Below are 25,997 nucleotides of genomic sequence, written 5' to 3' on the forward strand. Positions count from 1 at the left end.
TCTCTCTGTGCCAGTTTCTCTTGTTTGCCAAGTCAACCAGTGTTTTTCATTGCTCCTATTTTTCCCCAGTCTCTGTTTGTTTCTAGTCCTCCTGATTTTGACCCTTGCCTGTTCTGACTCTGTACCCGCCTGCCTGACCACTCTGCCTGTTCTGACTACCAGCTTGCCTAACCCCTTGTACTGTTTTTGGACTCGGATCTGGTTTCTGACCCCTGCCTGGCCTGACCTCGAGACTGTCTATCGTCTGGTACTGTTTGGACTCTGACCTGGTTTATGAACTCTCGCCTGTCCCCGACCTGCCTTTGCCTACTCCCTTTGTTATAATACATATCGGAGCTCTACCATCTGCCTCCTGTGTCTGCATTTGGTTCTCGCCTTGTGCCCTTATAACTAAAGTCTTTGAGGTGTGAATTGGGTTGCCAATTTGTTTTAAGGGTTTCATTCCTATTGTAAAGGATATGTACTATAACAGATCATTGCTGTTTACTGTATAAAGAAATCCTCAAGAGGCTATTGATGCACCCGTGCGTCAATCTAAGTAACATAATAAAAAAATCATCATCAAAATCCGTCAGTTTAAGCTAGAAAAATATATTCACCACATACAGTATGCCTACGTTGGCCTTCCGCTTCTGCTGTGGAAGGTGGAGCTACAGCAATGTTTGTCAGACCAATATTCTCATAAAAACGTCTGTAACATCCGAATGGTTTGGCCTACAAACCACTCTATGGAAAGGGAGGACTATCACAGACACAATGTTCTCCGTTTTGCTCTACAACCCCCACAAGTGTCCCAGGACTCGTCTGAAGGTAACCCATACAAACCAAGTGGTTAAATAAAAAAATAAAAAAATATATATAATATTTCCTGAGCTTTCTTATATATCTTTGATATAAGACAAACACTTCAAATGTTTATTCCTTATGATCCATTTTTTGGCTGTTTCTTGTTGTTGTTGCCATTTATGAATGACTTTTTTAAGAGAGAAAGTGAGAGAGACAGAGAGGGAGTTTGAGGGGCAAGGGGTGGCATTATATTCACCAGGCACATCAGAGGCATGTTAAAACGCATTATTATTCTACAAGCCTGTCATAGTTTATTAGCTTACAGAGACAAAAGATTTTGGCTTAATGTTGTGTTGTTTTTTCCCCCTTCTCCTAGTGATGTCACATTAAAGGCTACGGTGTGATGAGGAACAATGGTCCCGACAGCCCTCTGCTATCTGACAGCTCTGTAAATGTCTATTAGCACAATACTTATGCCATGTAATTATACCCCTGAAATGACAGCCCTTGTCATTTTTCAGGCTAACATGAGCAAACTGTGTTTGCTAGTGATGAGAGCTATCAGCATAAAGAACTAGGCGGCTTAACCAAACGCTCTGTACCTCGAACTTTACTACACATTACTGTAGGCTCGGCCCTAATATATGTCCTCTCTGTCACCTGGAGTTGCATGGCAAATTGTCCAGGAACAAAGGACAATGCCAAAGGACTAGTCAGTCCTTCCCCCTCCGAGGGGCCAAAATGTATCTCCCTGTTACAGTATCCAGAGCAATGAATATTGAATATGATTGAATAATACTATAGGATCCATGTTTTGTATCTATCTGAAACTTGTTCACGGAGGATAACTCTGATGCTCTCTATATGGATGTTTTATCTCTGTGGTATTTGTACAGGGTGAACTCTGAATTACTCCATTATGCAAAGGCTTTTTATTGTCCTCTCAGGAATTCTGTCTTATTTAAATATCTACTGCAGCCCTCATCCTCCACGTACAACACCCGTTCTGCCAGTTACATTCTGTTGGTCCCCAAAGCACACACATCCCTGGGTCGCTCCTCTTTTCAGTTCGCTGCAGCTAGCGACTGGAACGAGCTGCAACAAACATTCAAACTGGACAGTTTCATCTCAATCTCTTATTTCAAAGACATAATCATGGACAGTCTTACTGACAGTTGTGGCTGCTTTTCATGATGTATTGTTGTCTCTACCTTCTTGCCCTTTGTGCTGTTGTCTGTGCCCAATAATGTTTGTACCATGTTTTGCGCTGCTACCATGTTGTGTTGCTACCATGCTGTGTTGTCATGTGTTGCAGCCTTGCTATGTTGTTGTCTTAGGTCTCTCTTTATGTAGTGTTGTGTTGTCTCTTGTCGTGATGTGTGTTTTGTCCTATATTTATAAATATATATATATATTATTATTATATATTTTTTTTTCTTTCATCCCAGCCCCCGTCCCGGCAGGAGGCCTTTTGCCTTTTGGTAGGCCGTCATTGTAAATAAGAATTTGTTCTTAACTGACTTGCCTAGTTAAATTAAGGTTAAATAAAATACAATTATTTACATTGGTCTCATCCCCCACACAAGCCTTTAAATGCTGTGACACCCTGTTGAGATGGGGCCTTGGGTGGTCAAGTTACACTGTAAAATTGGTATCGTTTGATTGGTCAAAGGTGGTTGGTCTTGGGTTGATGTCAGATGTTATAAATGGATTGAAATGCCTTTGTTCTCTCTCTTATCCTGTATCCAGTCCATGGAGGAAGGTTGTATGATCAATTCTCATTTCTTAGGCTTCTAGGCCTCTGGCTTAGTAAGCATCTGTTTGTTCATGCTTTGTATTGTAAGTTAACCTTAGGATCTACTGTATATGCTTGAAAGTATGCCTTGCAATGCTTGTTAATGCTCGTAACTTAAGCTTTATGCCTTGTATGTGAATCCATTCATTGTACAATGTTAATTAAACATCTGCCTTTGATATAGATAATTCTCAGACCAATTCTTGCTTGCCAACGTCAATTCATTGCCTAATATTTGTATATTTTAATTATATTTATGGTGTCAGAAACATTTTAATAGACTAATTTCTTAATCTCATTACAAATCAAATGTGATGTATATATAATATACTGTATATTCACATATCAAATATTACTGCCCACTACATTACCACATTATTTTAGATACAATTTTATTGTGCATTGGGTGTATAGCAGGTGTGAAAATGGAGGTATTGATAGGGAGGAGACCTGTGTGAGAGCGTTGAGTCATAGTGTGTGTGGTCGTGTGGTTCTGTGTTGTGACCTTACCTTGATAACGCAGCAGCAACAGGGAGCCAGAGCGAGGCTGCTGGTCACTGCGGTAAAGGATGGAGATTTGATTGCTCCAGCTGCGCACCACCAGACCCCTCATCAGGACGGTCTCATTGGCCAGGATGGACAGCTCTCGTCCCCCCATGTCTTCTACCGTCACCACCTCCCCCTCTGACAGGCTCACGTTCAGCACCTGCAAACACACACAAACACACCACCAGTCAGTCAGATGTTGCATTTGGTCACAATTAGTGATGTTTCCAAACGGCCGATGATGTTGGGAAAAGTGTCTGTTTCGTTGCTTCAGAAGCTACAGCTGTCGACAGTCCACGAGACAAACGAGTTAATGCTCATTACCACACAGCAGAATGGGATGCTGCATGACAGGTTCATGTCCAGCTTGAGATGTAGTGGAGGTTTAATACAATATATCATCAGAAATACTGTCACCTACAGTACCGGACAAAAGTTTGGACACACCTACTCATTCGAGGGTTTTCTACATTGTAGAATAATAGTGAAGACATCAAAACTATGAAATTACACATATGGAATCATGTAGTAACCAAAAAAAGTCTCAAACAAATCAAAATATATTTTATATTCTTCAAAGTAGCCACCCTTTGCCATAATGAAAGATTTGCACACTCTTGGCATTCTCTCAACCAGCTTTTCTCAACCATGCTTTTCCAACAGTCTTGAAGGAGTCCCCACATATCATGCTGAGCACTTGTTGGCTGCTTTTCCTTCACTCTGCTGTCCAACTCACCTCAACCACCTCAATTGGGTTGAGGTCAGGTGATTGTGGAGGCCAGATCATCTGATGCAGCACTCCATCACTCTCCTTGGTCAAATAGTCCTTACACAGCCTGGAGGTGTGTTTTGGTCATTGTCCTGTTGAAAACAAATGATAGTCCGACTAAGCACAAACCAGATGGGATGGCATATCGCTGCAGAATGCTGTGGTAGCCACGCTGGTTAAGTGTGTCTTGAATTCTAAATAAATTACAGACAGTGTTACCAGCAAAGCACCCCCACACCATCACACCTCCTCCATGCTTCACGGTGGGAACCACACATGCGGAGATCATCCGTTCGCCTACTCTGCGTCTCACACACGGCGGTTGGAACCAAAAATCTCACATTTGGACTCATCAGACCAAAGGAAAGATTTCTACCAGTCTAATGTCCATTGCTCGTGTTTCTTGGCCCAAGCAAGTCTCTTCCTATTATTGTTGTCCTTTAGTAGTGGTTTCTTTGCAGCAATTCGACCATGAAGGCCTGATTCACGCAGTCTCCTCTGAACAGTTGATGCTGAGATGTGTCTGTTACTTGAACTCTGTGAAGCATTTATTTGGGCTGCAATTTTTGAGGTTGGTAACTCTAATGAACTTATCCTGTGCAGCAGAGGTAACTCTGGGTCTTCCTTTCCTGTGGCAGTTCTCATGAGTGCCAGTTTCATCACAGCGCTTGATGGTTTTTGCGACTGCAAAAAAGTAGAGATTTTCCGGATTGATTGACCTTCATGTCTTAAAGTATTGATGGACTGTCATTTCTCTTTGCTTATTTGAGCTGTTCCTGCCATAATATGGACTTGGTCTTTTACCAAATAGGGCTAGCCTGTGTATACCACCACTAGCTTGTCACAACACAACTGATTGGCTCAAACGCATTAAGGAAATATATTCCACAAATTAACTTTTAACAAGGCACACCTGTTACTACATGATTCCATATGTGTTATTTCATAGTTTTGATGTAGAAAATAGTAAAAATAAAAATAAAGAAAAACCCTAGAATGAGTAGGTGTCCAAACTTTTGACTGGTACTGTATATTCTCACTGTATATTCTCACCATAATGCTGCGTTAGGACTGAGGGTCTGGCCAATTTGCCACATCATGATCCCCTCTCACTTTGTATGACACAGCAGGCAAATGTGCCCCAGACAACATATCACGACCCTGACAGGCCATTTGTGTGGTCACGGCTCACATCAGAAGGGATTTTAATACAATTGACACCCCCATAATTCCTGTCTCATTTCCAACCAGAGCCAGTCTCTTAATGTTTACCTTAAAAAAATGGGCCACTCGAGATATGCCGCCTCCTGTTCAATTTCCATTAATAAACTGGCAGCAGGATGTATTTTTATCAGGCCAATTTTTTTCTCCTGGACAGAGAATGTGATTTGGAAAGACAGCAGAGTTTGCCTGGATCACATGGTTCATTACGCAGTATGGCTAGTAAAGGTTTACCCCCTTCAGTATTCAGGCCCTGTAACTGTAGTTAAAATCAGTGTGTTTCTTTTCTCCTGTTTTCTGTCAGCCTCTGTGACAGCTGTGTTTTATCTCTTGAACAGGCTGAAACAGCAGCTGCAGCTGAATGTACTGAAAGCCACTCCAGAGGATGCTCTATAGTTTTACCGGTTGAATAAAGTAGCAGTGGCATAATCCACATTTGGGGGAACATCTGCAGTTCCCATAAATGTGATGTGTTATCTAGAGTGTAGCGGTGGGTAACAGATATGAAAAACAACCAGGGATCTGATAATCATCTTGGATAAATGCACCACACTACATTAGATCTACAGGCCATGTATCTTGCGTAAGAACCAGTGGTGTAAAGCACTTAAGTAAAAATACTTTAAAGTACTACTTATTTGGGGTATCTGCACTTTACTTTACTATTCATATTTTGACAACTTTTGCTTTTACTTGACTATATTCCTCAAGACAATAATGTACTTTTAACTCCATACATTTTCCCTGACACCCAAAATCACCTGTTACATTTTGCATGGCTAGCAGGACAGGAAAATGGTCCAAGTCACGCATTTATCAAAAGAACATCCCTGGCCATCCCTCACTAAACACAAATGCTTTGTTTGTAAATCATGTCTGAATGTTGAATTGTTCCCCTACTATCCGTACATTTAAAAAAATTATAGAAAATGGTGCCGTTTGGTTTTTGTTAATATAGGGAATTTGAAATTATTTATACTTTTACTTCAGTATATTTTAGCAATTACATTTACTTTTGATACTCAAGTATATTTCCAACCAAATACTTTTAGACTTTAACTCAAGTAGAATTTTACTGGGTGACTTTTACTTGAGTCATTTTATATTAAGGTATCTTGACTTTTACTCAAGTATGACTATTGGGTACTTTTTCAACCACTAGTAAGAACACAGACAGGATGATCTCCAGACCAGGCCTGGCGTGTGATGTTGTAGTGGGAGCTTGCTGTGGCCTTATGATAGGCTGCTCTCCCAGGGGGAATGAGAGTGTCACTTAGGCAGACTGAGAGAGCCCAGAGTGTGATGCAGAGGAGCACCAGGCAAGACACTGGCACCAGAATGAATTTGGTCACACTGACTACCAGTCACTCGGTTGAGGGGGTGCCAACAATGGGTGTGAGGGGCTCACTCCTGCTCTCAAAGACATAGCTTAAATGTGACTGTTAGTCTGTCTCCCTCAGTGTCACGCCCTGACCGTAGAGAGCGTTTTATGTCTCTATTTTGGTTTGGTCAGGATGTGATTTGGGTGGGCAGTCTATGTTCTATGTTCTATGATTTTCTATTTCTATGTGTTTGGCCGGGTGTGGTTCTCAATCAGAGGCAGCTGTCTATCGTTGTCTCTGATTGAGAACCATACTTAGATAGCCTTTTCCCACCTGTGTTTTGTGGGTAAATATTTTCCATGTGTGTTTGTGTGCACCTCGATTTGCGTGACGTTCTTTGCTGTTTACCTGTTTGTTTTTTGGTTGTTTCGGTTTCACTTTCATTAAAAGATGTGGAACTACATGCACGCTGCGCCTTGGTCGATTTATGACAGGGAGTTTGAGGATAGCGAGCGTGACACTCAGATATCATCCAAGACTGAGGTCAAACTCCCTTTATTCTTACCATAATGCTACACAAAAATAAAGCTTTCCCAGGACATCAGCATTTGTATAAGCCTCATCTAGTTGAAGCCCACAATCTAATACTGCGTACAGTTGAAGTCGGAAGTTTACATACACTTAGGTTGGAGTCATTAAAACTCGTTTTTCAACCACTCCACAAATTTCTTGTTAACAAACTATAGTTTTGGCAAGTCGGACACAAGTAATTTTTCCAACAAATGTTTACAGACAGATTATTTCACTTATAATTCACTGTATCACAATTCCAGTGGGTCAGAAGTTTACATACACTAAGTTGACTGTGCCTTTAAACAGCTTGAAAATTCCAGAAAATTATGTCATGGCTTTAGAAGCTTCTGATAGGCTAATTGACATCATTTGAGTCAATTGGAGGTGTACCTGTGGATGTATTTCAAGGCCTACCTTCAACCTCAGTGCCTCTTTGCTTGACATCATGGGAAAATCAAAAGAAATCAGCCAAGACCTCAGAAAAATAATTGTAGACCTCCAAGTCTGGTTCATCCTTGGGAGCAATTTCCAAATGCCTGAAGGTACCCCGTTCATCTGTACAAACAATAGTACGCAAGTATAAACACCATGGGACCACGCAGCCATCATACAGCTCAGGAAGGAGATGCATTCTGTCTCCTAGAGATGAACGTACTTTGGTGCGAAAAGTGCAAATCAATCCCAGAACAACAGCAAAGGACTTGTGAAGATGCTGGAGGAAACAGGTACAAAAGTATCTATATCCTATGTCGACATAAACTGAAAGGCCGCTCAGCAAGGAAGAAGCCACTGCTCCAAAACCGCCATAAAAAAGCCAGACTACGGTTTGCAACTGCACATGGGGACAAAGATCATACTGTCCACAAAGATTTTGTCCATAATGACCATCGTTATGTTTGGAGGAAAAAGGGGGAAGCTTGCAAGCCGAAGAACACCATTCCAACCGTGAAGCACAAGGGTGGCAGCATCATGTTGTGGGGGTGCTTTGCTGCAGGAGGGACTGGTGCACTTCACAAAATAGATGGCATCATGAGGTAGGAAAATTATGTGGATATATTGAAGCAACATCTCAAGACATCAGTCAGGAAGTTAAAGCTTGGTCACAAATGGGTCTTCCAAATGTACAATGACCCCAAGTATACTTCCAAAGTGTTGGCAAAATGGCTTAAGGACAACAAAGTCAAGGTATTGGAGTGGCCATCACAAAGCCCTGACCTCAATCCTATAGAACATTTGTGGGCAGAACTGAAAAAGCATGTGCGAGCAAGGAGGCCTACAAACCTGACTCAGTTACACCAGCTCTGTCAGGAGGAATGGGCCAAAATTCACCCAACTTATTGTGGGAAGCTTGTGGAAGGCTACCTGAAATGTTTGACCCAAGTTAAACAATTTAAAGGCAATGCTACCAAATACTAATTGAGTGTATGTAAACTTCTGACCCACTGGGAATGTGATGAAAGAAATAAAAGCTGAAATAAATCATTCTCTCTACTATTATTCTGACATTTCACATTCTTAAAATAAAGTGGTGATCCTAAAGGCCCTAAGACAGGGAATTTTTACTAGGATTAAATGTCAGGAATTTAAATGTATTTAAATGTATTAGGCTAAGGTGTATGTAAACTTCCGACTTCAACTGTACGTATACTGACTATTTACGTAACCAAATGAATTTACATTGTGTTGACAATCACGCCTCTGGTATATATCCTTATGATTAACAATAACACCAGACTTGATTAAGCCGTCACTATTCTATCCATTTACCCCCCAGAACAGTTACAATGTGAAAAAGAAATGCCATGTGATCTTCAAGTGTTTATTTCCATTTTCTCTCAAGGGCAATGGCAAGGACAAAGCCTTGGGCCCTGTTCTTTCTCTCTGGGTTTCTATTGAAGGCTGTATGCTCTGCAGAAGATTGAGACAGGAGGCTTGAATTGACATTTATGTATTGCTTGATTGACTTGTTGTGTGAAGTGTTGTTATTTGGTCTGTATTTGTCGGTGCAGAAGGTGCATCTTTCTGAAAGGTTTCATTGTTTTCCAGGGGACAAAGGGACTGTTTTCCATCTATCTGGCAAGCAAGGCGGAATACAAAGTATTTAAGTCTCTCTCTTATATATTTGTTAAATCGATGAAAGATGGTTTACATTCCACCATGCCTCTGCCATGCAAGGTTCATACATATTTCAGTCAGCGTTCGCTCCACAAACATCAGACCGCCACTCAAGCTAAATGGCTTGCATTCTAGAATATTATTCGACAGGACCCAGTGAGACGACAAGATTACTTCACTGTTGGAACCTCTAAAGCTCCATCAATGACAGCTAAGGCATGATGCCTGTCACGATCGTCGTAAGAAGCGGACCAAAGCGCAGCGTGGTTTGAATACATTCTTCTAATTTTAATGAAGAACACTTAAACAAAAAAAACAACAAAACGAATAAGATGAACGTGACCTCTATAATAAACACTGTGCTAACATGCAACCTAACATAGACAATAACCCACAATACAAAACAGGCTACCTAAATATGGTTCCCAATCAGAGACAACGCAAAATACCTGTCTCTGATTGAGAACAAAAGACAAAACAAAGGAACTAAGGTCAGAACGTGACAGTTTCCCCCCCCCCCAAGGTGCGGACTCCGGCCGCAAAACCTGAACCTATAGGGGAGGGTCTGGGTGGGCATCTGTCCGCGGTGGCGGCTCTGGCGCTGGACGTGGCCCCCACTCCACCATAGTCAATACCCGCTTCCGTGGCCTCCTAGGAACGGCGACCCTCCTAAATGGCGCCTCTGGACTGAGGGACAGCTCCGGACTGAGGGGCAACTCCGGACTGAGGGGCAGCTCCGGACCGAGGGGCAGCTCCGGACCGAGGAGTAGCTCGGGACCGAGGGGTAGCTCAGGACTGAAAAGCAGCTCATGACTGAAGGGCAGCTCATGACTGAAGGGCAGCTCATGACTGAAGGGCAGCTCATGACTGAAGGGCAGCTCCGGACTGAAGGGCAGCTCCGGACTGAAGGGCAGCTCCGGACTGAAGGGCAGCTCCGGACTGAGGTACAGCTCCGGACTGAGGGACAGCTCCGGACTGGCGGGCGGCTCTGGCAGCTCCTGACTGGCGGGCGGCTCTGGCGGCTCCTGACTGGCGGACGGCTCTGGCGGCTCCTGACTGGTGGACGGCTCTGGCGGCTCCTGACTGGCGGACGGCTCTGGCGGCTCCTGACTGACAGGCGGCTCTGGCGGCTCCTGACAGACGGGCGGCTCTGGCGGCTCCTGACTGGCGGACGGCTCTGGCGGCTCCTGACTGACGGGCGGCTCTGGCGGCTCCTGACAGACGGGCGGCTCTGACGGCTCAGGACAGACGGGCGGCTCTGACGGCTCAGGACAGACGGGCGGCTCTGACGGCTCAGGACAGACGGGCAGCTCAGGCGGCGCTGGACAGACGGGCAGCTCAGGCGGCGCTGGACAGACGGGCAGCTCAGGCGGCGCAGGACAGACGGAAGACTCTGGCCTGCTGAGGCGCACAGTAGGCCTGGTGCGTGGTGCCGGAACTGGTGGTACCGGGCTGGGAACATGCACCACTGGGCGAGTGCGGGGAGCAGGAACAGGGCGTACAGGGCTCTGGAGACGCACAGGAGGCTTGGTGCGTGGTGCCGGAACTGGTGGTACCAGACTGGGGACACGCACCACTGGGCGAGTGCGGGGAGCAGGAACAGGGCATACTGGACCCTGGAGGCGCACAGGAGGCCTGGTGCATGGTGCCGGAACTGGTGGTACCGGGCTGGAGACATGCACCTCAGGGCTAGTGCGGGGAGAAGGAACAGGATGTACTGGGCTGTGGAGGCGCACTGGAGGTCTGGTGCGTGGTGTTGGCACTGGTGGTACTGGATAGACCGGACCATGAAGACGCACTGGAGGTCTCGAGCTAATGGCCTGCACAACCCGTCCTGGCTGGATGGTAACTCTAGCTCGGCACGTGTGGGGCGCAGGCACAGGACGCACTGGGCTGTGCAGACATACGGGAGACACAGTGCGCAACTCCGGCGCAGGATATCCTGGCCCGAGGAGACCCACTGGCTGTCTGGAGAGCAGGGCTGGCACCATCTTCCCTGGCTGGATCCTCACCCTAGCTCGGCAGATGCGGGGAGCTGGGATGTAACGCACCGGGCTAAGCACGCGTACTGGCGACACCGTGCATTCTACCTTTTAACTCGGTGCCTGACCAGTACGACGCTCTCTCTCTCCATAGTAAGCACGGGGAGTTGGCGCAGGTCTCCTACCTGGCTTCGCCACACTCCCCGTGTGCCCCCCCCCAAGAAATTTTGGGGCTGCCTCTCGGGCTTCCTTCCACGTCGCCGGTATCCCTCCTCACACTGCTCCAGAGAATCCCAGGCGGGCTCCGGCACTCTCCCTGGGTCGACCGCCCACCTGTCTATCTCCTCCCAAGTTGTATAGTCCAGACTGTCCTCCCAAATTCATTTCTCCTGTTGCTGCCCGTTACCACGCTGCTTGGTTCTTTTTTGGTGGGTTGTTCTGTCACGATCGTCGTAAGAAGCGGACCAAAGCGCAGCATGGTTTGAATACATTCTTCTAATTTTAATGAAGAACACTTAATTAAACCAAAAAAACAACAAAAAGAATAAGACGAACGTGACCGCTATAATAAACACTGTGCTAACATGCAACCTAACATAGACAATAACCCACAATACAAAACAGGCTACCTAAATATGGTTCCCAATCAGAGACAACGCAAAACACCTGTCTCTGATTGAGAACCATATCTCTGATTGAGCCAAACACATAGAAATAGACAACATAGAAATACAAACATAGACTGCCCACCCCAACTCACGCCCTGACCATACAAAACAAAAGACAAAACAAAGGAACTAAGGTCAGAACGTGACAATGCCGGTATCACGGTGGAATAAAATGGGAATGTTTTTAGAAGTAATTGACCAAACCCTAAAGTGGTCTGTACAGATACAGACACGTTTATTAATGTTACAGTTGTGCAATGTCCAGTGTCTTACTTCACAATTCATAAATATAATATTTACTACAAAATAAACTAAGTAAATGTTTACACTCTTGAGGTCTGTGAGTGTGGACATGTGTAATGCGACGGAGAACCGGAGACTCCAGGAAAAATCTTGCATTTAAAGATGAGGGCATAAAACATAAGATTTGGGCAACATCCTGCCCTATCAAATAAGCTGCACCATAGGAACCTGAAATAATATCAGGAAAGTCAAATTTAATAATCCCTTTCATCTGCAAGCCAAAGTAAGCCGTTTGTTTTCAGGCAAAGTTTTCTGAGACAGGACACACATGGAAAGTGGTGGTTTAGAATTTTTTTTATAATGAAAAATATTTTGAATATTCTAGAATTGTGTTGATAATCCTCATCTCTTACTTGTTTATTGTGGTTTGATGATGTTCCTGCTATAGCTGTAATTTTGTTTCATTTCCACAAGGATATGGATCTACTATGCACCTTGAGAGACAAAGTGAGGGGAACAAAAAAATGACATTAAATTTGAAGCGCTCTATTTTTCAAAGTGTCCGCCGTCAATTTACAAGGAGCCAGGTCTTCAAACAGGGAGGAAAAGAGTGCTATGGAAGTGTGACAGTTGTGTGCAATTTGTGATGAAATACTGGACAACGTCAATGCTCTGAGGGATAGGTTATGTGATCATGTGTACATACAGTACATATGAAAGGAGCATCCTGAACACATACAGTAATATATACAGTATATAGTAACAGAGGCTGGGATGTATGAGCGTTCACTAGTGATGGCTCTGAGGCTGTTCACATGGAAACAGGGGAGAGACTAGAGCATAGTATCCTGACCTGTGTTATCACTCTGTATACATAAACATGGCATCGTCCTGAGGGACAGGCGAGCAGCCAGCAGGAATTTGCACTGGAAGATAGTATGGGTCTTTGGGGGCCCTGTCATCCATCATCCATCCTGTGACCTGTCACTACAGTTAGGAACTGCTGTCCGGCCTCAATTATGAACCATTGTCCATGTCTGGAGACATCAGACCATGTTATCTCTAGCAGCACTACAGCCAGGGGACCACAGGGAGCAGTTCTGAGATTATACACATACAGTACACTGCTACTACAGGAACATAATGAGACTAGTCATGGCTTATACCCCTGAAGCTTTCAACAAAATGTATCCCATTGGGACAAGAGCCCAGGGTAGCTGGGTTCAAGTAAAGAACAACAGAGGCAGGCTTTTGGGTTTCTGTAGTTTTACACCAAGATGTGTTGTTCTATTTCCATTTTCAGGGTCCTGTGAGAATGGGAGTTGTTGTTTTCTTTGTGTGTACTTAGTGATGGCAGCCCATGCATCTGTGATGGGCAGACAGGAGCTTGCAGGAAAATAAAACGTCAATATAATTCTTCGGAAATGCTAAAATGAGGCATCTGGCCTATTATTGAGAGGAAATAACTATAACTGGAGTCAAATTAGACTTCATTGGAAATAAGTGATGAGTGGGTGGTGGTGTGGAAATTGGCTTGGATGGTTTCCAGATGTGTGTGCGTGCGTGCGTGCGTGCGTGCGTGCGTGCGTGCGTGCGTGCGTGCGTGCGTGCGTGCGTGCGTGCGTGCGTGCGTGAGTGAGTGAGAGAGAGAGAGAAGGGGTAGAGGGGAGGGATGGAGAGAGGGAAAAAAATTGAGGCAGATAGAGGAAAGATAAATAAATAAATAGGGAGGGTGACAGAGAGAGTCTGAAAAAAGGAAAGAAGGATATAGCATAGAATAGTACAATGGAATAAGTGTGGTTACAGAATTCTTGAGCCTCCATTGTTTTGAAACCAAGGTAGGCTTTTCAATAATGTCTACACTCCAGTCCACTCACCCCTAACAATCTACCAGGTGAAGTAGAGAGATCTCCCCTCAAAATACATTCGAAAATCTTGTAAATCTACATACCCACCAATATGTTTCACCAGTGAATTATAAAACAATCTCCATGCTTCCCTGACAGAGGACACACTGATTCTAGAAGCAACCACTTTTTCACGGCACTAAATGGAACACTAGCCTACATAGACATCACAATATTTGAATGACAATTTTGTCATTTTAGCAGACACTCTTATCCAGAGCAACTTACAGTAGTGAGTGCATTCATTTTTTTACTGGTCCCCAGTGGGAATCAAACCCAGAACCCTGCTGTTGGAAGCACCATGCTCTATAAACAGAGCCACACAGGGCCACATGTGTGGGAATGAGTTGGGAACCTATAAACATGACTAGGTCTATGCAGGCTAGTCTCCAAACCAAACAAGAATTCATGGTAACATGTCCATCCTGTTCATCTAGTAAACACAAATGTGTATTATGTTGCAAAACAAAAATGCAGGTAAAATAATTTTTAAAAATGAAGAATGCAATTTAAAGCAGTAACATGCTGAGCATATAATGCAATGTCCTGTCATCTGGGTATGTGCTCTTTCAGTTCCATTTCTTTTCAGTATTCCATTAAAATACTTCTAGAGCCCACATCACATGTATGAGTGAATATGGCTGTGTGGAGGGTCATCTCTCATTGTCTCCTCAATCAAAATATTTTAATGAACAGACCGTGCGGCAAGGATAAAGTAACCCTTAACAGACATTGGACGAATCATAGATTACAAAAACAGCAAAGGCAGGAGATAATGTCTGTTTGAAAAATACAATGTGGATGCAGACAACCAGTTGTGTCCCCATGTGTGTGTTTATTCTTCATGGACGTGAAGTATGTACAGTATGTTGTTATAGAAGAGTAAGTTCAAAGAAAAGAAAACCAGCATACTGTTCTTGCTCAAATCACTTATTTTGTTAAAGCTTATGTATCTGCCTCTTGGCCTTTGTCGAAGCTTCTAGACGTAATATTAGAGTGAAGAAATGTGTTTTCTGACTTTACAGTTTGCACGTATAGCAAGCATGCTCGTATTGCTATGGTGTTATGGGTGGATCTCCGGATACTGGAGGTGTATTTGCATCAGTAAATATCAAATCAAATTTATGAGTCACATACACATATTTAGCAGATGTTATTGTGGATGTAGCGAAATGCTTATGTTCCTAGCTCCAACAGTGCAGTAATATCCTGCAATTCACAACAATACACACACATCTAAAGTAAAATAATGGAGTTAAGAAATATATAAATATTAGTACAAGCAATGTCGTAGTGGCATTGACTAAAATACAGTAGAATAGAATAGAGTATATACATATGAAATGAGTAAAGCTGTAACGGAATTCCTCCTCCTCTTCATACGAAGAGGAGGAGTAGTGATTCGACCAAAATGCAGCGTGGTTATGTGACATAATGATTTATTAAACAAGACGAAGACGAAACGAAATACACTTGATAAACTACAAAACAAATAAACGATGTAGACAGACCTGGACACGAACTTACATATAACGTGAAGAACGCATGAACAGGAAACAGACTACATACAAAACGAACGAACGAACGATACCGAAACAGTCCCGTGTGGCGTAACATACAGACACTGACACAGGAGACAGCCACCCACACCAAACAATGTGACACCACCTACCTTAATATGATTCTCAATCAGAGGAGATGAAAACCACCTGCCTCTAATTGAGAACCATATCAGGTACCCATTAAACCAACATAGAAACACAAAACATAGACTGCCCACCCAAACTCACGTCCTGACCAACTAACACATACAAAACTAACAAAAAACAGGTCAGGAACGTGACAAAAGCAGTATGTAAACATTATAAAAGTGACTAGTGTTCCATTATTAAAGTGACCAGTGATTCCATGTCTATGTATATGGGGCAGCAGCTTCTAAGGTGCAGGGTTGAGTAACCGGGTGGTAGCCTGCTAGTGGTGGCTATTTAACAGTCGGATGGCCTTGAGATATAAGCTATTTTTCCAGTCTCTTGGTCCCAGCTTTGATGCACCTGTACTGACCTCGCCTTCTGGATGGTAACGGGGTGAACAGGCAGTGGCTCGGGTGGTTTATGTCCTTGATGTATAGTATCAATGTGTCCATAGTCTGTGTTCATCACAGTTCTGTATATTACAGTTACCAGGACCAGCCCTATAAAAGTCCAATGTGTGACAGAATGGAAAGAGAGTTTGTTATCACAACGTGCAGACAGATAGGGAGTTGACATGCTGTTGTAACTACGACCAGGAGAACACACTGATCTGCGGTCAGTTCGGCTATCTGACCGCTGCTTCAATAAAGCAGATAAAAGTGTTTTCTTTGATGTATGGATAACAGACTACACATATCAAATAGAAAGAGGTGTTTACATAGCTCTTATCAGTCTACATTTAAATGTCAAGAATATTTCGTTAGAAATGCAATGCGATGCTTTTGACAGGAAAGGCTTAAAGATAGGAGAGCACCATTTGCCGTATGTCTGTAGATAACTCAGCCCAAAATGTGACCGCAAAACATACAAATCAAGGTATAAAAATGACAGCGCTATCATTCATGGTGTATAAATAATTTTACAACCAAGTGAATGCATTATGGCTAAGATAACATTCACAGGAGGCTCTGTCCCTGCTAATTTTACTGTGGAAAACATCTGGTAGTGTGCTGCTATGAACATACAAAATGTATCTGAGGAGCCATTGGCTTGTGCAGGATGGGTTTCTATGTAATCTAAATGGATGAGGCCTGACATCCACATGAATTGCAGGTCTTCAGCTGCAGAAAAAAACTCATTATATTCACCAACAATAGGTTTGTTATCAAAATGCTAAAACTACTTGGTTTCTGCAGATACTGTGTTTCTGCCTGAAGATGACTGCTATATAGTCATAATTTAGTGCATTCTGACAGTCTGGGCTGGGTGGTCTGCTCATTGCAAGGTTTCTAAATGGCAGATTTATATAGTGACTCGGCCCGGTGCCACTCAATCTCTATTATTGTGAGTATCTCAGACAATGCCAAAAAATAGAGGCATAAGTACGAGTGGAGGCTATATTGACACTACCACCCATACAGACAATACAATCAGACTATTATCATTGTCTGCTTTCTTATCTAAGTTGAACATTCACCTCTTTCTTATCAACACTATTTTACCTGCAGTCATAAAAACAGGTCTCAAACATCGGCTGGATGATCAGCAAAACACTGGAAGGCAGATAATTAGACTGTAAAGACCAGAGCCAGTGTTGTGTCTATTAAACACTAGTCTGCATTGCAGTCAATAGCAGAAACCCTGGATGATAGCAAACTTGCCCATTGTTATTGAGTTTACAGGTGGGACATGGAATTGGTGAAGTTCGAAATGGACTAAGTAATGAACCCCAGGATTGGTGAGCTGTTGACAGGGCACTCATTAATGAATTAACTGAATTTACAGTTGATGTCATCCCCAACATTAAGCATCCTCTTAAGGCTATGTTGTCTCCCTGAGGCAGACTTTTTCAGCAGGAATGACTGAGGTTAAAGAAACAACCTCTGCATATCTTAAACACTCTTATGAAATATGGTTATGAGACATATTAGATTTCTGCTATATTAGCAATTGACTTCTGCTTCCTGAGGTGCCGCTCAGGCCCGGACATTTCCGTTTTAATATTTGTGGCGGGGTGCAGTTTTGCATAGATTTGAATACATGCATTGGTGATTTCTCTGCTTATTTCCCTACATGTGCATCTCCTCGCCCCTCTTCATCATGCCTCATGATGTCCTTGCAGAGCTGACAGAGATGGAGAGGACAGAGTATTCTCACAGACACTTTTTCTTTTTTATGACAGCTAGCTAGGTTAGAGGTGAAATTAGTGTCACCAGAAAGCATTCCTCTGGGGAGGGGACAACCTGATGAAAACTCATTTCAGCCCAGGCCTGACACCTTAAAAAGCTCATTAGGACCAGACAACCCTCCTTTATGTCCTGCCACCCTGCCCCCCAGGCTCAAGGCACGGGATGAAAGGTTCTCCTCAACTCATCTCAAGTTCATTAAAGCAACTACGGCTTTCGGGGGCTCCATTAAAGAAGTTGGCCTCGTTCCACGTTTCACAGTCAGTGTAGCCTGCTCTACTGTTCGCTGGGTTGGGGGTGGGGTACTAGGGCTGGAGGAGAGCAACTATCCCCATCGTGGTGAAACGTGTCCATACATTATTCACTACCTCCTTCACTGGTCAGTGCGGCCAACCAAAGAAAGTCCGTAGGCTGTAACTGTGGCTATAGGACTTTGATTTTGTTTACTAAAGAGGTATCGATGTATAATTGCAAACGCAGGAGTTCCTGGATTGTTTGTTTGATAAAAGGCTTAACCCTTTGATACGTACGATCACATATTTGTGATCATTGTTGAGTTGTCCCAGCAGCGTACCATCGCAAGTTTGTGATTGGAACAGTAGCAAAGGTAAGTATGATGCAACATATATGTCTAAACAGCCTTGTCTGAAAACCATCTAAACAATGTTTTGTACTAATGGGAAATAAAGGTCTTCACAACTTTATTCCTCAATTTCACCTTTCATTGAAAAAGATAAATGTGAAAGTCATCATCCAAACATCACACGGAAGACATCCACAGCCAAACTCATTCAATAAACCAGTCTAAATAACAGGCTGCGCTGGCAAAAAACAGAGCATAAGTTAGCGACCTAAACGCTAGACTTGTTTACAATGTACCACATCTCTGGTGAACACAAGGGAGAAATGTAATATTGTTTAGAAAAGAGATGCGTGTCAGCTAAGCTAACAGCAGCTAAATTCTTTATGACGGCAGCCATGTTTGTTTATGTTTGATAAGCGAAAACTCCTTAACCCAAGAATGGCATTCACTATAAGACGCAAATAAACAAAGTCAAAGATGGCTGCACCCATTGTATGAAAAATATGAACTTCGTTTGGCCACTTTTCAGCATATTACAAATCTTCTATGTATTTGTTACAGTGTATACAAGAACCGGAGCACATGACTTCATTGACCGCTTTTGCCAAATCACAAAGCAAATACAATGTTATCACCTCACAGATCATCACCCCAAATACAAGCCTACTGCCTAGCCTAACCGTAGCGCAAAAGCTAAACAGGGATGAAACCATTTTAGAGGGGTTAATTTCATTTGTGGGGGGTTTTAAAGTCCATGGGGGGATATAAATGGCGGAAGGTGTCGTGGGGGGATATGATGCAGGAAATATTACTATGATATATATTTATCAATAAATGGTGGGCAAACACAGGACAAGTTTATATGCTAAATAAATATAAAACCCCTGGTTTTCTGCTATTGGTCTGAGCTGTCAACCCTGAGGTAGCATAGTTACAATTTGATGCACGTTCAAAACAACTAGGAACTCGGAAATCTTAGACTGGCAAAAATCTTTTTGAATGGTCATCCAACTCGGAATTCAAACTCGGGAACTCAGGCTTTTTTATAGAGCTCCGACATTCCGACCTGAATATCACTGACGTCATGATTTGACCTTGTATTTTTCAGAGTTCCCAGTTGTCTTAAAAGCACCATAAGTCACTCGAGTGAACTATTCTTTCACCTCATTTTTTATAACATCTTTGGTCTGACAGACACTTACATGTATGATGTCAACAAACATGGCACCACTCATAGCTGGCAAATAGCTTAGAATTAGCTAACCATAATCAGTACAACATTCAAAAAAGTATTTTACACACGTGTCAATTACAATCTATGCAAGAATCGGAACGCATGATTTGTCACCAAACATGTGAATAAAACAGTAAATACATTATGCTCCATGTACGCTACAGTAGAAACAACAACACGATATACAGAAAATAAGACACTTACTTTGATAGGAAGGCACACATGTACAAAGTTATTATTTGTAAGGAAAACAACAATGAGGGCAATTGGTGCACCAGCCAGAAATGTGCCAGGGGGAAAAAGTTTGTGGGAGTCCTGTTCTGACTAGAGATGTGCAATGTCTTCATACTTGATCGGAGGAAACACTTGGGAAGTGCTTGGGCTATCATTGAGAGAGAAGTTTGTCCAGCTCAGTAAATCCTCAAACATAAATTGTCCGCAACAGTGAAAAGGCTACTTCTTATGTGAATTAATGAGGAAAAGGAACACACCTCAATTCAAACTGTTGTTAGAAATTCAAACTTGTTAGAAAATAATTTGAAATTGACAAATTGAAACATAGCCTATAGATAATTAGCAGGCAGCGTGCCTTGGTTTGAGGGCAGCGCAGGTTAATTGTCCTGTTGCGTAACAATCACATTTTGGAGCAGTGAGTGCATTCTGACATCACGCACATAAAAAAACACACGCTGGGGCGAGCGTTAGAGATATTTGGAACTCATGCGTGAAAAGGATAAACCTCATGATAACTGCAGAACATAGTATTTACCAAGAGAGTTTTCTTCTATATTTTTTTAACTGTCTATTTAACACCACAAATTGATGCTGGCACTAAGACCACGCTCAACAAGATGTATGGAGTCATAAGCCAACAAAAAAATGCACAGCCAGAGGCAGCGCTTCTCGTGGCCGGTGATTTTAAGGGAAACTGAAAGCTCTTTTACCTCATTTTTGCCAGCACCTCACCTGTGCAACTAGAGGCGACAAAACTCTTGATGACCTTTGCTCCACACACAGAAATGCACACAAGGCCCTCCCTTGGCAAATTTGACCATAACGCTACCTTCCTGATTCCTGCTTACAAGAAAAAACTCCAACAGGAAGTACCAGTGACGTGCTCAATTTGGAAGTGCTCAGATGAAACGGATGCTAATCTACAGGACTGTTTCGCTAGCACAGACTGGAATATGTTCCGGGATTCTCATAGGACGTGGCAGTGCTTGCAAACTATCATGGATTACAAAGGGAAACCCAGCCATGAGCTGCCCAGTGATGCAAGCCTACCAGATGAGCAAGCAACACTGCACGAGAGCACCAGCTGTTCTGGAACACTGTGATCTCACTCTCTGTAGCTGATGTGAGTAAGAGCTTTAAACAGGTTAACATTCACAAGGACGCGGGGCCAGAATGGAACAGCTTTCAAGTGCTGATCAGCTTTCAAGGGACTTCACTGACATTTTCTCCCTGACCCTGTCTGTAATACCTACATGTTTTAAGCAGACCACAATAGTCCCTGTGCCCAAGAACGCCAAGATAAACTCTATAAATGACTTTCGCCCATAGCACTCACATTTGTAGCCGTGAAATGCTTTGAAAGGCTGATCATGGCTCACATCAACACCGTCATCCCAGACACCCTGGACCCACGCCAATTCAAATACCGCCACAACAGATGATGCAATCTCTATTGCACTACACATTGCACTACACACACTCTCCCACCTGGAAAAGAGGAGCACCTATGTGAGAATGTTGTTCATTGACTATAGCTCAGCGTTCAACAACATAGTGCCCTCCAAGCTGATCACTAAGCTTAGGATCCTAGGACTGAACAAGTCACTTTGCAACTGGATCCTGGACTTCCTCACGGGCATCCCCCCAGGTGGTGAGGGCAGGCAACAACACATCCACCATGCTGACACTCAACACGGGGGCCCCTCAGGGGTGCGTGCTTTGTCCATTCCTGTTCTTCTACGGCTGTGTGGCCGCACACAACTCCAATACCATCATAAGTTTGCTGACAAGGTAGCCTATAGCAAGGAGGTCAGAGACCTGGCAGTGTGGTGCCAGGATGACAACCTTTCTCTCAATGTCAGCAAGACATGATCAGCATGATCATGGACTACAGGAAAAGGAGGGCCAACCACACCCCCATCCACAACGACAATCGACGGGGCTGTAGTGGAGAGTGTTGAGAGCTTCAAGTTCCTCTGTGTCCACATCACTAAGGAATGAACATGGTCCACACACACCAACACAGTCGTGAAGAAAGCACAACAACACCTCTTCCCCCTCAGCAGGCTGAAAAGATTGGAATGTGCCCTCAGATCTTCAAAAAGTTGTACAGCTGCACCATTGAGAGCATCTTGACTGGCAACTGCTTGGCACCTGACAGCAAGGCGCTACAAAGGGTAGTGCGTACGGCCCAGTACATAAACTGGGACCGAGCTCTATACAGGCGGTGTCAGAATTGTCAAAGACTCCAGCCACCCAAGTCATAGAGTGCTACCGCACGGCAAGCAGTACCGCTGCACCAATTTTGGAACCAACAGGACCATGAACAGCTTCTACCCCCAAGCCATAAGACCGATAAATAGTTAACCAAATAGCTTCCAGAACTATCGGCATAGACTCCCCTTTGCACTAACTCTTTTGACTATTCACATATGCTGCTGCTACTGTTTATTATCAATCCTGTTGCCTAGTTACTGTATCCTTACCTCTACGTACAGTGCCTTCGGCAAGTATTCAGACCCTTTGACTTTTTCCACATTTTGTTACATTACAGCCTTGTTCTAAAATGTATTAAATATTAATTTTTTTGTCAGAAATCTACACACAATATCAAAGTAAAAACTGTTTTTAAAAAATCATTCATTTATAAAAAACACTTATTTACATAAGTATTCAGACCCTTTGCTATGAGACTCGAAATTGAGCTCAGGTGCATCCTGTTTCCATTGATCATCATTGAGATGTTTATACTGGATTGGAGTCCACCTGTGTTAAATTCAATTGATTGGAGATGATTTGGAAAAGCACATGCCTGTCTATATAAGGTCTCAGGATTGGATTGTGTCAAGGCACAGATCTAGGGAAGGGTACCAAAATATGTCTGCAGCATTGAAGGTCCCCAAGAACACAAGGACCTAAAACACACCTCCAGGCTGTGTAAGGGCTATTTGTCCTAGAAGGAGAGTGATGGAGTGCTACATCAGATGACCTGGCTCCCACAATCACCCGACCTCAACCCAATTGAGATGGTTTGGGATGAGTTAGACCGCAGAGTGAAGGAAAAGCAGCCAACAAGTGCTCAGCATAATATGTAGATACTCCTTCAAGACTGTTGGAAAAGCATTCCTCATGAAGCTGGTCGAGAGAATGCCAAGTGTGCAAAGCTGTCATCAAGGCAAAGGGTGGCTACTTTGAAGAATCAAAAATATATTATGATTTGTCTAATAGTTTTTTGGTAACTACATGATTCCATGTGTTATTTCATAGTTTTGATGTATTCACTATTATTCTGCAATGTAGAAAATATAAAAATAAAGAGAAACACATGAAAGAGCTGGTGTGTCCAAAGTTTTGACTGGTACTGTACCCCTGCACATCGACTTGGTACTGGTACACGGTGTATATAGCCAAGCTATCGTTACACATTGTGTATTTATTCTATTTATTACCTTTCTACAATTTGTTTTCTCTCTGCATTGTTGGGAAGGGCCCATAAGAAAACATTTCACTGTTGTTTACAAAGCATGTGACAAATAAAATGTATTTGATTTGATTTGATTTGAATGTCCCTTCAGCTGGAGTCTTGGTGTAATGTATTGCCTGTCTCCACCATTGATTTGTTAGCTGAATAGGGAGGCGTACATCACTGACAAACACATAGAAATGTCCCTCTTCATCTTGCCATAGTTTGTCAGGATCAATGCTAAATGCATTTAGCTTCCTTTGTCAGAAACAGTGGAATTAAAATGAAAGTGCTGGAATCGATAGAGCAATTCTCTCTGCATGGAAAGAAGCTGCGTGTCAGCTGTTGGCGATGTTTATTAACATGACTATTGATCGGAGTCAGAGGATCAGGGTCCCAGAGGCACCATCAAATAGCAATTGTTAACCCTTGAGTCAGTGCGAGTTGTAAACACTTCTCTATGTCGCATCCAACCAATAGATCAACCGATTGTTGGCAGCCATCACATTTTCCAACAAAATAAAGAGAGAAGACTTGACAGTTTAGTCTTAGAAAATATAGATAGCATTGTTTTAATATTCTATATATGCTTAATTAAGCTCCACCAAAGGAAACATTCTGAAGTCAGTATCAGTATGTTATTCAAATAAACAATAAATAAACATATATCCACACTTGATATAAAATAATGCCATTCAGACAACTATTCAGCTTTGAATAGCTCAACCCAATTGTCTCACAGTTGTATCTAGGACCTTCATTTTAATTGGTCCCTGTTTCCCAATAATATATCCCTGCGTGTTCGTCAAATCAGACCAGGAAATTGATTGAAGAGAGCGGGAGAAATAAAGAGAGGAGAAAAATAGGGGAGAGAAAGAGGGGGAATAGAGAGAGGGAGAAAGTGAGAAATATAGAAATAGACAGAAGAAGTAGGAGAGTGAAGAGGAGTGTGAGAAGGAGAAAGAGAGCGGGAGCGAGGGAGGGGTGGAAAGATAGCTGTGCGGTGCTGGAGAGTGGGACTAATCGCAGTGTGATAGCGAGATGATATCAGTGTACCTTGACCTCAGAAGCAGCCGGTGTGACAAATCCCTCTCTACTTTCTGCTTTGAATGATGCTGCCTCCAACCTCATGGAAAATGGAATCCTCTCCAAACCATGCATTGTGGCTCCAGTAGAAATTTACCACATCCAGTTTCCCTGCTGAAAAGCTTCAAGGATTCTCTGCTTCATTCCCCTCGAAAACCTTTATGCTATCTCTCTCTTTCTCTCCTTCACTCTAATCCTCTCTCCGTTCCGTCCATTCGGTCTCTGTATAATCAGAACGGGGGACAGGAGGTGGCCCGTCTGAAGAGAGATTAGAGAGTCTATAGGAGTGTGTAGCAGGAAGGTCCAGATGGTAACCCCTAGAGAAGGGGCCAGGTAGATGAATGGGCATGGAAACAGAATGTATCAGAGAGAGCCAGGTGGCCTGGAGAGAGCTGATAGGCAACAGACAGGCATTATTTGATCGGAAACACTCCTTAACGGACTTGAAATAGTTCAGATGCTCTGGCCAATTCCGGAAACGCTGCACCTGTCCCCTTTATTATGAGGTGACTTGGAGAGGTGGAGAGGATCGAGATTTGGAAGTAATGAGTTTCAGTTTTCCAGACTCAACCTATCTGCAGTTTTATATTTGGATAATGCTGCATCCAACACGGTAACAACATGTACTCAGTTATTGAGAGCTGGCTACTAAAAACTAATCTGTATGGTGAACGGTAGCTCATCTCATAGACAGATTTACAAGAACTCATAATGTATTCACTGTTGTTAGCTGCAGCAGTGAGGTTGAGCGACCAAGATAATTGCAGTCAATTTCCCTGATATGTTTTCCTCCTCGCTTGCCCTCCTTTGCAAGACTGCGAGAGCGTTGAGAGGAGAATTGACCCAACATAGAAAATGTCTCATCTTGATTATGTGTTGCCTCCCTCCCCCAGACATGTTGGTGTGTTGGTATATCAGAGGTGCTACTCAGGGGGCTGAGAGGTCTAAGTGTGCGAGCTCTGTATGTGTTTAGAAACTCTAACAGCTGTGTCGATCGTTAGGGCTTCAGTGTAATTAAAGCTGGGCAACATAAAGAATCGTAATGATAAAAAACTTAACCAGTGCATCTCTCCTCCGTGGCCTTTGACCTTGCCTCTTCTCTCCATCCCCCCTCCATCCAGACCCCTGAAGAGGAGAAAACTTCACAAGGTTTTTCTCCAATTACACTTCAACAGGAGGCTCCCTCCCTCCTGCAACTCCAATAGTAAGTACTGTGGAGCGGCCTGCCTGTGTCCCTACTGTTTCACACAGAGGAGGCGTTCCCTCTGGTTTTACTGTCTATTAGAGGAGAAGAGAGGACGCAGAGAGAGATACAGAAATCAGCCTCTAGACGAGTTATTCATGAAACTTTATAGCTGTGTTAAATACTGAATAAATAGCAGCTCTTATGTCTGTCTAGTGTCTAACACCCTGAATAGAGTGCAACAATCCAATCTTTAACCTCTAACACTACAGTGAAAATGGTTAACTTTGTGAAAGCAAGGCCCTTGAACTCTCGTGTATTTTCTGCACTATGCAATGATATGGGCAGCGACCATGTAACGCTTTTACAACATACAGAAGTGCGCTGGTTATCAAGGGGCAAAGTATTGA

General features: G+C 43.2%; 1 protein-coding gene across 1 annotated transcript in view; it reads right to left on the reverse strand.

Annotated features, from left to right (window-relative positions):
• LOC120043587 (seizure protein 6-like) overlaps positions 1–25,997 on the reverse strand; it is a 165,654-nt gene that overhangs the window by 58,699 nt on the left and 80,958 nt on the right. The window contains exon 4 of the mRNA XM_038988153.1: positions 3,092–3,287. Within this exon, the coding sequence (XP_038844081.1) occupies positions 3,092–3,287 (196 nt within the window). The remainder of the gene's footprint in view (positions 1–3,091; positions 3,288–25,997) is intronic.

The sequence above is a fragment of the Salvelinus namaycush genome, chromosome 3 (assembly GCF_016432855.1).
Source record: "Salvelinus namaycush isolate Seneca chromosome 3, SaNama_1.0, whole genome shotgun sequence".
NCBI lineage: Eukaryota > Metazoa > Chordata > Actinopteri > Salmoniformes > Salmonidae > Salvelinus > Salvelinus namaycush.